Below are 14,611 nucleotides of genomic sequence, written 5' to 3' on the forward strand. Positions count from 1 at the left end.
ATTTCTGTCTATGTGTGTACATCTGTCTATGTGTGCATGTCTACGTGTGTGTGTGTGTGTGTGTGTATCCATTAGGACAGCTCTGGATACTAGGGGTCATCTACTAGCTTTGTAGAGAACTGAACGCATCACTTTTAAAAAATGTAAATGAAGCATGAAGCGCACGATAGATTTATAAATGAAGCATGAAGCGCACGATAGATTTATAAATGAAGATTCAAGAATACAATAGATTTATAAATGAAGCATGAAGAGCACGATAGATTTATAAATGAAGCATGAAGCGCACAATAGATTTATAAATGTACAATTGATTTATAAATGAAGCATGAAGCGCACGATATATTTATTGATGTATTACATACCCATGTTACTCCACTTAAACCTCCTGGTGCGACCTTGACCTTCACTGTGGAGGTCACCGTCAGGTAAATACATCTCTTGGAATCTCATCAGCTCTCTTTTGTCTTCATCTATAACTTGTTTTCTATAAATAAAACAATGATTCATAATACCATTTTAAAACATTTAAAATTTTGATATATTATATTCTCTCAAGTTTTATGTCATTAGTAAGCAGAATATATTGATCTTGAATAAGAAACAGCAAAGTGTTACTGAGGTCAATAAAATGCTTTCTCTTGCAGTTAAGTTATGTTACTTGAACAATGTCAAAATGAAAACATGCTGTTGTATACTTTTCAGAATCATCTGTGTTTAGGATGGAATGAAGTATTCCATGTACTTTAAGCAAATTCCCTACTAGTACAATTAATACAGGCAAACACTGTTTACATTTCATGAATACATATATACTAATCATAATTAAAACAATTCTTTAGCTGAGTGCAATCAAATACCCAACACAACTTATATAAAAAGTTTGGATTTGTTTTACTGTAGATGAACCCTGATGAATTGTTACATTATTACTTACAGATGAGTCCATTTGACTTGTACTATATATATACAGTTGAGTCCTTTTGACTTGTACTTACAGGTGAGCCCTTTTGACTTGTACTTACAGGCGAGCCCTGCTGACTTGTACTTACATGCTGACTTGTACTTACAGGTGAGCCCTGTTGACTTGTACTTACAGGTGAGCCCTGTTGACTCATACTTACAGGCAAGCCCTGTTGACTCGTACTTACAGGCGAGCCCTGTTGACTTGTACTTAAAGGCAAGCCCTGTTGACTCGTACTTACAGGTGAGCCCTGCCGACTTGGTTCCTCAGCTCCTCTTCCGTGCCTACTTGATCTTTGTCTCCCTCTTCCATTTCCAAAACATCATCCTCTTCTGCCACATCCAAATTCTCATCACTATCGTATTCACTTCCTGAAATAGATTAAAAGCTCTAGGTCAGTATTCATTCTATTACTGGTTTGGAATTGCTGCCCAGGGATTTCCAAACCCCAAGAGGGAGGAAGAACCCCACCCCCCTTTTCCCCATTGTGAACTTCACAATCAAAACTTATCATAATTTCAACATCCTTGTGAGAGAAAAAAAATAATTTCTCCCAATTTCCTATCATAATTTTTTTTAAAAATCATAAATTTTGCATCTTTCTGAAATACCCACTTGAAAACTTGTCATTGATTCAAACTTTTCAACCTTGACATTTGACTGACTTTTCAACTTGACCTTGACATTTGTGTAACTTTTTAAAAACTTATCATTGCACATAAACTTGTATACCAATTATGAAAATTTCCTCAGGTAAGTGTTTCTAAAACCATGGGCCTCCTGTTTAACAGGCAACAATTCCATACAAATCTACAAGCATCTAAAATTTCATACAGAATCACAAAATAACTTTTTTTTTAAACTGACCTGACAATTCAGCTTCTGCTTCAACAAATTCTCTTCGAATTTTCCTGTTAATGGATGTAATTACATAATTTAAGAAATGTTCCTGTTAAAAGAGATGTAAATACATAATCACAAAAATTGGATTGCAAAGATACATTTCTTGGCCTTCACTGACCAATTTAAACAATTTAAATTAAGTCTCATCCTTTCATGAACAAAATGATGCATGTTCAAATTAGTTACAAACCCGTGTTTGTCGGCAACAGTAAACCCTGTAAACTTCTCCGGTCGAGTTCCTTCACTGTCCCTCGATCTCTCATCATCACTGAACACACCCTACAACAACAAGATATTCTGTGAGCAATGCTCACTAAGACTACCCCCCCCCCCCCCCCATCTCCCAAAGGGTGTTGTTAATAGGTATAAATTACCTCTTTCCTAAGTGTGAAAATATGGTATGCCTTTGTAGAAGAAAATGAAAGATATAGTCCGAACACAAATACATGGTATAAACCTATAAATTTGACCTTGAGATCAAAGGTCAAGGTCATAAAGAGGTCATGAATGTACATGACACATAGTCTCATGGTGATACACCCATGTCTTCTGGTATGACTGTCAAACCCTATAATCAATTTGACCTTGAGGTCAAAGTTCAAGGTCATATAGAGGTCATGAAGGTACCCGAGACATCGTCTCATGGTGATACACTCATGTGTCAAATACGGTATGCCTATGTCAAAGAACAAAGAAGTCATGGCCCTGACACGAATCCATTGTAAAAACCTTTAATTTTGACCTTGAGGTCAAGGTCATATGGAGGTCATGAAGGTACCCGAGACATCGTCTCATGGTGATACACTCATGTGTCAAATATGGTATGCCTATGTCAAAGAACAAAGAAGTTATGGCCCAGACACAAATCCATTGTTAAAAAAAACTTTAATTTTGACCTCGAGGTCAAAGGTCAAGGTCATATAGAGGTCATGAAGGTACTCGACACATCGTCTCATGGTGATCCACCTTTGTGCCAAATATGGTATGCTTATGTCAAAGAACAAAGAAGTTATGGCCCGGACACGAATCTGCACGGACAGACAGACAGAGAGTGATTCCTATATACCCCCCGAACAATAACACATCTATCATCATCCTCATTTATCTCATCATCACTGAACACACCCTACAACAATAACAATAACACCCTTCGCACTTTTATTCAGTTTGTGAGTAAAATGTCCAGAGTTTACACATCAATAAATTCTTCAAAATGAATGCTTAATCCTGTAATAAATATCTATTATTAAATAAGGATGAAAGTGAAGTAGATGAAATTCACATTAGAAGCTGACTTTTATGCAATTGAGTCTTTTCTGAAGAGTTATCTGCCCTTTATAAAAATATGAAGAAAAAAATCTGATTTTCTAAAAATGGGTGTGGTAAATGATTAATTTTATTTCATATAAGAGAAAATGTATGTGACTTTTTACTAAGAGATTTGTATGAAAATATAATTTCTTTCAAAAATATTTCAGTAAAACATGCTCTTCCCATACACTTCAATGTAAAATTCTAGGTGAAATAAATCAAGCAGCAATAATTTTTTTTAGAAAATTCAAAATGATACTATGATTACAACAAGAATATCAGTAAAACTGATGGATGCATCTAACCAATGAACTACTTCATATGACGAATGACTCATGCAATGATGAACTGTTGAAATGGTGTTGAAATGAAGGTTTCTTTTTTATAAATAAGATATATGTTGAGTAATGTTGACTTTTACAGAATGACCTTGGTCCAAAAGTCCCAGTCTCAAGGAATGTTTGTGATCAAATACGATCAATTTCTGATGAAAGGTTTAGGAGATGGGGACTTTTATGTCAAAAATGAAATAAGAAACTGTTAAATGCTCTGAGTGACCTTGACGTTTCCAAAATGACCTTGAAAGACCTTGGTCTCAAGGAACATTTCTGTTCAATTATATAAATTTCTGATGAAAGGCTTGCTCTGAGGGACAGACATGATGGCGACTATAAAAAAAATCCCACCATCCATTAACTAAGATATGAAATATGGTTGTTATACACTGAATACCTTAAATGACTTCCACAAAAGCAGTATGGTACACATAATTAATATCACTGTCCTATTGCCCTCAATTACAAAGTCATAGGATGTAACAGATGAACAGATTATAAATTAAAAGACTCTCAGGACAAGACATCAACATCCACTTACAGTTACTAAGTTCTATAGTGTGAAAGACAGATGGACATATAACGCAGGACAAAGTAATCTAGCTTCCCAAGAAAAAATAATACCTTACACTAAATCTAATTTACTTCACATGGAATTCATCAATAATGAGGCATATACATAATAAAACACAGCTTGTAAGAAGTGGCTCTGGATTTATTTTTAATTTGACAGATCATTAGAGATAATTAGGTTGAATCTTTCCTCAGGAAGCGAAGATAAATATTCCATGGAATACATGTTTATCTACTTTACATATTTGTGGATTTCTTGAACAAATTAATTCTGGCAAGCGATATTTTGAACTTATTTCCATTGACATACGAGAATTTCATTTACTGAAGAAATATTATAATGAACCTCAAGGGACCATTTTGACCCCTTGATTTCAATATGAAGTCCAATGTTTCACTATGAACATTGTCTGTTGGCATCTCCGACTCAGATATGTCAAAAACCTGGAAATCTTGAAGGAAGCATGTGGTCCAAATCATATTTACAACATAAATGAGCTGTTTCGAGCAAAAAGGACCCTCAAGCAATTCAGTGCTAAAGTATGAACTATTGAGAAGAATTTCTCAAAATATTAGAGCAATATTGATTGTCGTTAAGATATAAACAGCCAATCAAAGATGACCACTAACTGGTGATTGGTATAATCATGACGTCTATCTAAGTATACAAAAAATGACGTGTTGTTTTCATTATGAAGTAAAAAGCATTGTTAAATAAGATAAGGGTCTTTTTTGTTGTTGCTAGGAATGACTCAAATGATAAAAATAAACCCCGATAAGTCAAACACATTCATCTAGAGTACTCCTGGTTATGTTGAAGTATTTTTCCAGTTCTGAGCGATACATTTTACCTTGGATATGTCAAAGTCAGACCAATTATCAGATCTGCTAAACCTGTTGTCAAATGGTTTTATGTCATGCACCGACTACCTAACGTATCTCAAAAGTTGTCAAAATTTCACACCTTGTAGACCCAGCTTATTAACTGGTATATAATATCACACCTTGTAGACCCAGCTTATTAACTGCTATATCATCTACCCCATCAGGTCAACAAAACAAGTTTGTTAATTAATTCTAAGCACACTGAGACCCTTCACTGATTGACAGCATGGGCATTATATCAATCAAAGGGTGAATTTTCTCATCGATTTGTTAATGAATTAATAACAATTGACGATGATTTAAATATGCACAGTGCTTCCTAATTAACCCTGTATCAAGGGAAACACAGAGCAAATCAAAGTAAAATTCCAATTATGAAAATAAAGAATCAAATTTCATTATGCATTTAGAAAGGGAAACAGGATTTCTCTTGGCAGTAAAGACTTTGTCAGAGGACAATCCAGATCAACTATCTAATGTTGGAAATGGTCTGTGTCTTCAGGGAATTGGTCTGTGTCTTCAGGGAATTTTTAGTTTAATATTTGGTGGTGCCAATAAATGAAAAATCTACTCTCCTGACACAAAGCAATCACATAAACAAGAGTAACCTGTCTAAAACTGCAATCACAAAGTATAATGTTCCTCCAAATGTGCTGTCTACCAGCCAGTACCTGGCGGTAAAATGCAGTGAAGATAGCTGGCATACAAAGCAGGTTCACAAAGCCAAAAATTACTTTATTTCAGATTCAATTTTCACATATTGCTTATTCAGTAATACATGTAAATAAATTCTATATGTTTATTGCATTGTTACATGTTTATTTCAAATAAAGTTTAAAACAAACTTTGTTGCTTGTGTCTTTGTAAAGATTATTTATATACCTCCATCTGACTATTTCCTGGTCTTAATTAATTTTACAATTTATTGTGATTATGGGGAAAATCACAGATGTACATTATATATATTAAATTTAGAAATAGAGATGCATGTGTTTATTTCATACACATACAAGAAATTGAATACCTATACTTTTCACAGATACCTGTATAAGCAATACACCAGCTAATGAAAGGCATATACTGCATTTTTACACTTTTTGCATTTATTAATACTTGGGACTTCAAGGCTCACCTCAGAAATCTCAAAGAACAGTACATCTCAGGTTTTTTTCCCCACTAGTTCAATTGACTTGGAGATAACAAACTTTAATCGTTATGATAAATCATTATTCCATTGTAACTGTGTATTCATTATAAGCACATTCATCCATTGAATCCGTGTTTTACTGTATTGAATGAAATGAGTGTGTATCCATTATACTGTAAATGTATTTAATTTCATTGGGAAAAAATTATGATGTTTTTGTCGTGAACACGATTTCGTTTGGATTAATTTCCGTTGTCCATGATCACTTAAATATTACACATTATGCATACAAGGTATAAACAATATCACTGTCACTTATCTGTAATCCAAACTTTCTTAAATACCGTTATGATACCCATGCCATACCATCTGTTCGATGAAGCGTGTCATTATTATATGCACAAACATTGCTCAGTGATCTGTGAAAGCTTGGGTCATGAAATTGTTGTACCCAACCCATTAGAATGTTGCAAGCGTTTATACTGTATTCTGTTTATCAATAAAATTTCCCAAGAAATCGGATGTAATGATAGAAACTAGGTTCGTGTCCTCGCCCTGTTGGAGGTTCATGGGGCACATCAAGACAAGATTGACCTGCTACAGAATAAGCATATTCAGATAATTCAGATAATATTCCCCCCCTCCCCCCCGAACAGAAGAACATCATCCAAGTGACCGTACAGTTAACAGTAAATTGAAATCTATTGCAAAAAAACATATTTGTGGTGTGGTATGCGGCCTAGTCGTCGAATCATCCCGAGGAGGACGTGGATAGTACTGGTGGATCTAAGGCTGTCTTAAAAATGACATTAAATGAGACATACATTTGGTTTTGTCTCAGTGGCATATCTGACAGGCCCTCTACATGAGCAGTTCGCTGAAATCAGTAGATCTACCTGCACTTTGCTGTGTTCATATCAACACTTATCATCTTAAGATGAGCTGTACTGTTTTGATAGTAATCACTCTTAATCATTATGAACTTTTATATTTGCACCTGTGTGTTTTGCAATGAGTTGATGAACTATATATTTACACAACAAAGTGCAGGTACTTCTACTCATAAGAGACACAATGATCAAGGTATTGGTGAAATATGTGATCTATAAACAGACGACGAATAATTGAAACATACATCAAAATAAATATTTTCCTAAATTAGAAATTCGTGCTGGATTTAATTTCATTGTTTTTTCCTAGCCACGAAAATAATTAAATTCAACCCCAAAGGAAATTCAACACGTCTACAGTATTCATCGATTGTATCCCTGTTTTACTGTATTTAACAACAAGACACCTATTATCTACCTTCTCGTTGTTTACATCTTCCTCCTCGTGGTCACTGACAAGTCTGAAGGAGTCGTCGCTGTTCTCTTCCTCTTCATCTAATGGAGATTTCCTCTTTAAGCCAGTCTTCTGGGATCTCTCTCTTGGAGTTTGACTGAAATGAGAGGGAAATGAGTTACAATGTTTGGTCATATAAGCTTTTTATCGGAGAATGAAACTAACATAAAACGTCTTAGGTTGCTTTCTTGTCCTGTTGCCTTGCCAACAAACCTTATTTATATATTACATTACCAAAATAGATGATTGGTAATGCACGTTCCCTAGATGGTGACTACGACAATATCGGGTAAATGGAGTCTCCAAGAGCATCCTAATTGTGGCTTCCACAGAGCCTAATTATAGGAAACAATTTGTACATACTGAGCCTATGACTTGTGGCTTCCACAGAGCCCAATTATAGGCAACAATTTGTTCATACCGAGTCTATGACATAAATCAGCACTTCCTGAAAATGCTTGCATGTAAATAGGACTAATCATGGCTTTGCTGTTCTTAAAAATTTGATTTTTAAGTTTTATATCCTATGTATTCCTATACAAAACTTTGATCTCCTATTGTGGCCCTACCCTATCTCCTGGGGCCATGTTTTGAACTATGTCTGGAAGGTTGTATCTTTTATAGCCCACTGGTTCTCTAGAAGATTTTTAAATGACACCACCCTATTTTTGCCTTTTCTTAATCATCTCCACTTAGAAGGTGGCATGGCCCTTCATTAGTACAATTTTAATTCCCCTTTTACCAAAGATGTTCTGTACCAAGTTTGGTTGAATTGGCCTGGTAGTTTTAGAGAAATCAAATGTGTAAACTATAAATTTTTCTAAGAGAGCTGGACAAGTGATCAGAAAAGCTCACTTCAGTCTTAAGAAAAACTCAGCGGTCTGAAGATTGAAGTAAGTGAATCTTTGGGACAGTAAAACTTAACAAGAGGGCCACAGACCTTATCGGTCACCTGAGTTACTGTAAGTGTCACTTGCCCCGATAGCTATGAAATCTATAACAAATTTCCTATTCTGCTTATCTTTATAGCTAAATTCTAATATTCAGAAACAGAATAAAGCAAGATGTGTTCTTAACACAAAAATGCCCCCGAAAGTACTCCTAGTCTGATGGAAGACTTTACATAAAACATGTTATATTAACACTATATGACTGCTTTGGACCTGGCTAAGAGTCAGAACCCTGAAGTTGTGAAATTCACAATTTTGGTACATCCCCTTTTGCTTTTCCTAAATATGCATTTAGTTTTTATATAGTATCAGCAAAATTAAAGACAATGTCTTTCATAACTACGATGGTAATTTTGGCCCCACCCTGGAACCAAAACTCCTACCCCTGGGATCATGAGATTTAAAATTTTGATAAAGGGCACCTTCTAAATACCTATTTAGTTTCAGATGTCATTTAAATGTTTCACACGTTATGCATTTTCAGAGTAAGTATCTTGTAGAATCTCTCTCTCTCTCTCTAAGTTTTTTGTATCACAGAATGAGATTTGATAGATACATGGATGGATAATAAACATTTTATTGATGCATTAAAAGGACTATGGTTTGTGACCATTATAACAAGTTATTAGCATGAGCTGTATACTACAGTGTTCTTGACAATAATATCAATGTTTTAAGAAATGTTATATAATATTCTGTTGACAATTATTTAACTTAATATTTCAATATGCAAAATAATAAACGACGTACACACAAACTTTATGATAAAGTCATGAAAACGTGTTGTCAAAATTAAGGAAGTCAAAAGTTAAAACTTATGTACTATTTAGACACTTTCAAATTGAAGCTGGAAAATGATATGTAATGCCTTAAAAGATTTATGTACAATAATGTCAAAAAATGCCAAAATACACACACAGTTAGCTCATTAAATCACCTTCGTAGGATCGAAAGTTGCACGTCAAAAGGAAAGGACAAGTCACTAATTAACTCGTTCATTTATTATTTTGTATTGTTAATTTGCACATAAATTCAGTCATAATTATCATTGTATGAATTGAAATTCTGAGAAATATTTCATCAATGACCTTGAAAATCAATAGGATTTTTCCTCAATGCAAACTGTGATAGTCTGTTTTATAGCTCTCATTGCACCTTACACACAAATGGACACACCAATGCTACATCAATTAAAGTCTAGCTGAGCCAGGTTAAAAAAAGTCAAAAATGGGAAAAATTACTGACAGATCAGCAAACAGATAAATATTCAACCAACAAATCTCTTTAAACCTTTCAACCAAATCCAGTTAACATTTCATTCCAACTTCTATCAAAAATTTGTAATGGAATGTGAACTTGCTCTAAAGTCTGCTGACCTTTTGTCAAACTTTCCTGAACAAAGCCCCATGAGTTCTTCCATATTTTGGGTATCAGCCTGAGTCTCAAACAGCTGTTCTTTACTTTTAGCTGACCCCTCGGCGAATTTCCCTGAACATAGTCCCATCAGTTCATCCATATTGTTTTGGGTATTAGCCAGTGTCCCAAACAGCTGCTGTTTACAAGATCCTTTCTTATTTTCATTTTCAGAATCTAAGGAGGAAATAAAAAAAAAAGTCAAGTTCATGCATGTGTTTTTGTTACTTGCTTTTATTTGTAAATATACACCAATTCAATTGTCTCTCCTGTGAAATTGTTCACCTTCCGGTGAGACTTTTTGCACGATGTACAGTCTCTAGGTTCTCTTGACATCACTCATTATAATTGTCTCTTTACTTCTATCAAAATATGTGTAGGAATGCATCTAATGTCTATAAATTTCTCCATTTAGTAAAATACCCACACACACCAAAAAAAGAAAAAAAATAAATTATTGACAAACCTTGGAATCTCCCTGAACATAAACCAAGTAAGTCATCATAATTTTCCTGTGAAGAGTCTGTGTCAAAACTCATGAAAGACTTCTTTGGTTTTTTGGCTGTTGAACCTGTGCGCAAAAACCTGAAGCAAAACACATCAGATTAACTGTTTTACATGATGTATCTGCAGTCAGATTTTTTTTTACATCATCATTTAAAAATGTATACATTCAGAATACCCATATCTAAACATCAAAGAGTTCAAAGGAAAAAGGTCACATATATGTTACATGTCAATTGTTACAAACTTTCCCCGCCCATCAAAAAGTACGATTTTATCTATAAAGCAGTTACCCATCAGCATCAAACATTCGGGACTGCGACTCTTCGATGTAGAAGTTGAGGCTCTGTGATGGCTGGCTGTCGTTTCCAGACAGTATTGCTGGTGTAGAACCGTACAGATCCTGGGAGTCCTCTATCGGTGGGATCAGACTGCTGCTTCTCTTCATCTCCTATATCACAATGTAAACAAGTTTGCACCAAAGTGTACCATATAATTTACTGAATGAACTGGACGTGCATAAATATGACAGAAATTTAGTTAGGGCTGTTCCAGAAATGATCAAATGGGGGGGTCGGGCGGCAAATGATATTTTTTTGTGTGGGTGGTCGTATTTTTTCATATTTTAATTGGTCCGTGGTGGGATTGTTAATAAAATATTTATTATGGGTAGTGGGTAGTTTCTATTGTTTTATTTTGTGCCACGTGGGTGTTGAGTTTTCAGAATATTTTTATTGTCGCTCTTGTTGTGTTGGTTACAAAACGTCGGAGGGAAAATTGAAAACGTGCTTTCGAAATGCTGCTTTCGAAATCGAAAGTAACATAGAACTATTCGAGTTGTCGCTCTTTGCAGCGCATAACTTTCCATTACGGCACTCTTCACATTAGAGGCGCGTTTAATAGGGTCCCTTTGGACGTGATGGCGGCGAACTCTGTTCTGTAGATTATTACAGTTTACAGTGCATCGATTTTGGGAATATTTTGAAACCAATAGGTATTCCGTTTTCTAATAAAAATAGGCAAACCTTAGTTGATTTATACGAGGATACCGATGCGTTATATTTATAAGTCGGTGTGATGGTGATATAGAGGCCTCCGGGCGCGGGCTCCATTAGAAGACGAACGATTCGTGGAAAAACATATCCATACCCATTTCATGATAATAGCATCGTTTGGACTCCCAATCTTTCCAACATTCCCGCCATAGATGCCTTTGATTGTTGATGTGACATCGTTTCTTCAGAACTACTGTGATACAATGTTGCACAGGCATTACCGCGTCATTGACTAAAATGTTTGTCCCGAAAACCTCGCGAGATTTGTACCGTTTTCATTTTAAAAAATATTTTTGTGGTGGGTCTGGTTAGTTTGTTTTTTTTTTTTATTAGATGGGTCATTGTAAAATGAGTTTATTAATTTGATGGGTCATGGGGTAATTTTTTATTTTTTTTTTATGGGTGCTTGGTATTTACAAAAGGTGCCTCCCGACCCCCCCATGTATTTATTTCTGGAATAGCCCTTACTTTAGATCACTTTTATTTCATGTGACCTTTTCACGTGGATACAATAATGTATACATGTATATTCATAAGACATAAATTTCCTGAATCATTATTCATTGCCTAGTCTTCTAATATGTGTAAGAGTTTATTCGTGAGAACCCAGTTTATGCAAATAGCTAGTCCCGCAAATTACATGCAAATAACATGCTCGTAAATAAGATGTGATTTACTGCAAGAGGCAGAACACTTAAAGATAGAACGTAATTTCTATTGCAATTTATGTGTTAAATATTGCTATCTCTGATTCTCCAGCATGTAAGACTTACTCTTACTAAAGTCAGAATTAAGAGAACTGATTAAGTCAGGGATACCTGAGCCTGTGTCGCCTGTTGTGTGCTGTGCTTTGAGAAGGGCACAAACAGATCATCGTCCGGCTCTTTAAACAAACCGCTGTCCTCCGTCTTCTCCACCTGTGTGTCCTCCTGGAGTCCATCGTCTTCCGCCCCTGCGGTGTTTTGACGTTCCGCTACACTGTTATCTTGGCTCTCTTCATCGTCACTTATCTGTAAGACTCTTGGTTTCTTTTTCTTTGCCGAAGATATTAATGGAATTGCCAAGTCTGAAAGTCATAAACATTTATAGCATGATACTTGATGAATCACCTCTTCACCATCACTGTTGTAAGCTACTGGTCACTCATGCTTACCTCCCTTCTCCTCATCAACAGTATTTTTCTCTACATCCTCCTCAGCATCTTCATCATCAGAGAGATGAAGTCTAAGATCTTCACCATCATCCTCCTCCTCCTCTTCTGCTTCATCATCAGCAAAAGGATTTCTCTGCAAGTATTAGAAATGTATTTTGTTTATCAAACTGTTTTCACCTGCAAAAAATTCATATTAATCACTAGTACTTTTTCAAAAATCAATCTACACAGTGTATCAATTCCAGTCAAGTCATGACTTTGACAGCAGTCCATAACTTGAATGAGTTTACTGTACATGTATGTGTTATATCATTAACCACTGATCTGGAAATTCTCAACCACTAAGTTATCAAATATGACCATTATGGAAATTCAGTATTGCACAGTTGTTATAACAGACCACTCATTAATTCAGTCAAATGCAATCAATTTTCTTTCCTATACACACTGTACATCTTTCTGCTTTCACATCATGAAATAAATGTTTATCTCTTTAAATCCTTTAATACTAATTTCTCTCTGTGAAATTTCACTCCTTGTAGCGACCTTTACACACACTTCCTCTGACACGCACAGACGCTTTCCCAAACAGATGAAGAGACATAAGAGTATCAGAAAGTGGCCCGCATCAAAAACCCATGCAATTGAAATCTATTGTACAAACCTCTTGTTTTGTTTCCTCATCCTCCATCTCCTCATCTTCACCAAACTGTTCATCAAACTCATCATCCTCTACATCCGTATCAGAGTGTTCTGACATTTCAGCATCATCATCGAGTATCGCATCCTCATCTTCTGCGGTGTAACCTTCTTCATTGTCAAGGTCATAAATATCTTGTCTTTGCTTCCTCGACTCTTCTCGCTTTGCTTTCATTGTCTCTTGCAACTTCTCCTTAAGTGCCATTAGCTTTGCACCTGATACATGTAAATATATGTATAAATATTAATTCTTAACTTTTGTCTATTTCATTCGTTTTTCAAGATTCTTTCAATCATAGCATTTCATGACAATAAGTCCACTAATAACACATTTTTTAAAATTGTTACGTGTAGTTACTGTGAGAGATAACTCTATGTAAATTTTTCAAAACATGTACCTGGCACATCCAATGCCTGAAGAGAATTCTCCTCATCCTGTGTTGGATGATAGGTGAACGTCTTTAAGTGTAATTCATCTTTGTCTTTCTCTACAATTCTACAAAGAGAGAAAAAATAAAAAGCCTCCATCATACATGTGTACATAAAACGCACACATTGTAAATTGCGAGATTAAGCATTTAGAAGATAAAACTGCATGTTCCTTTGATTTACATCATCACAGGATCTAAGCTTAACCCTGTCTTGACCTTACTTGATAGCGACGTCCTTGCTGACATGCTTCGCCCTCTTTTTACTGTGATCCATGAACCTCCCCATCAGCTGCTTAACCCCTGGGTGTTGGGGTATCCCCCTTCCTTCCTCCTCATCAAGACTAATTACAGCATCAGGACCCCCACTCAGCCTCGGTACAGCTGACAAATGTGGCATGTCAGGTTCCAACAAGAAAGGTAATTTAGTGTCTTTGGCTTTTGTGTGATCCGTCACCGTCTCTGAAGCATGAACTTCTGAATCCGGTTCACTTGACTGTTTTTCTGCGATGTCTATAGATTCCGTACACTGAGTGTTTGAGGAAGCATTAACAGATTCTATTGCACTTTCACACTTGACTTCCTTCCCTTCTTCTCTGACTGATTTAGATAAATTCTCCATTGATGAAGAAGAGTCATTTAGGCCTAACCTTTCCTTAACCTCTGTCTCTCTGTCCTCCAAATCAGGAAGGTCATTTTCACCTAACTGATTTTTATTGAATGGTTTCTTTTCTTGACTATTTTCTGACTTAGTATCTCCATTTCCTGTGCTGCTTTCCAGCTTCTCACTAGTTTCAGTTTCTAGCTTCTCTGAACAAGCACCCTCCTCATTTGTTTCAGTTTCTGACACTTTTTCCAAAGAAGAATTATTTTGAGAAGATTTCTCTCTTTCACTTTTTCTGTTAACTTTTTCTTTTTCAAATGTCTCTTGCATTATTCTGGCTTTA

The 14,611-nt window shown here is 35.5% G+C and overlaps 1 protein-coding gene across 1 annotated transcript in view; it reads right to left on the bottom strand.

Annotated features, from left to right (window-relative positions):
• The window catches only part of LOC125649170 (claspin-like), a 34,309-nt gene that overhangs the window by 5,890 nt on the left and 13,808 nt on the right, over positions 1 to 14,611 (bottom strand). The window contains exons 14-26 of the mRNA XM_048876446.2: positions 13,889 to 14,611; positions 13,635 to 13,732; positions 13,202 to 13,452; positions 12,538 to 12,670; positions 12,203 to 12,450; positions 10,623 to 10,780; positions 10,292 to 10,410; positions 9,789 to 10,002; positions 7,427 to 7,559; positions 2,058 to 2,146; positions 1,832 to 1,875; positions 1,206 to 1,335; positions 366 to 487 (exon numbers count right to left, since the gene is read on the bottom strand). Coding sequence (XP_048732403.2) covers positions 366 to 487; positions 1,206 to 1,335; positions 1,832 to 1,875; positions 2,058 to 2,146; positions 7,427 to 7,559; positions 9,789 to 10,002; positions 10,292 to 10,410; positions 10,623 to 10,780; positions 12,203 to 12,450; positions 12,538 to 12,670; positions 13,202 to 13,452; positions 13,635 to 13,732; positions 13,889 to 14,611 — 2,462 coding nt within the window. The remainder of the gene's footprint in view (positions 1 to 365; positions 488 to 1,205; positions 1,336 to 1,831; positions 1,876 to 2,057; positions 2,147 to 7,426; positions 7,560 to 9,788; positions 10,003 to 10,291; positions 10,411 to 10,622; positions 10,781 to 12,202; positions 12,451 to 12,537; positions 12,671 to 13,201; positions 13,453 to 13,634; positions 13,733 to 13,888) is intronic.

Source organism: Ostrea edulis, chromosome 5 (genome assembly GCF_947568905.1).
Source record: "Ostrea edulis chromosome 5, xbOstEdul1.1, whole genome shotgun sequence".
NCBI classification, from domain to species: domain Eukaryota; kingdom Metazoa; phylum Mollusca; class Bivalvia; order Ostreida; family Ostreidae; genus Ostrea; species Ostrea edulis.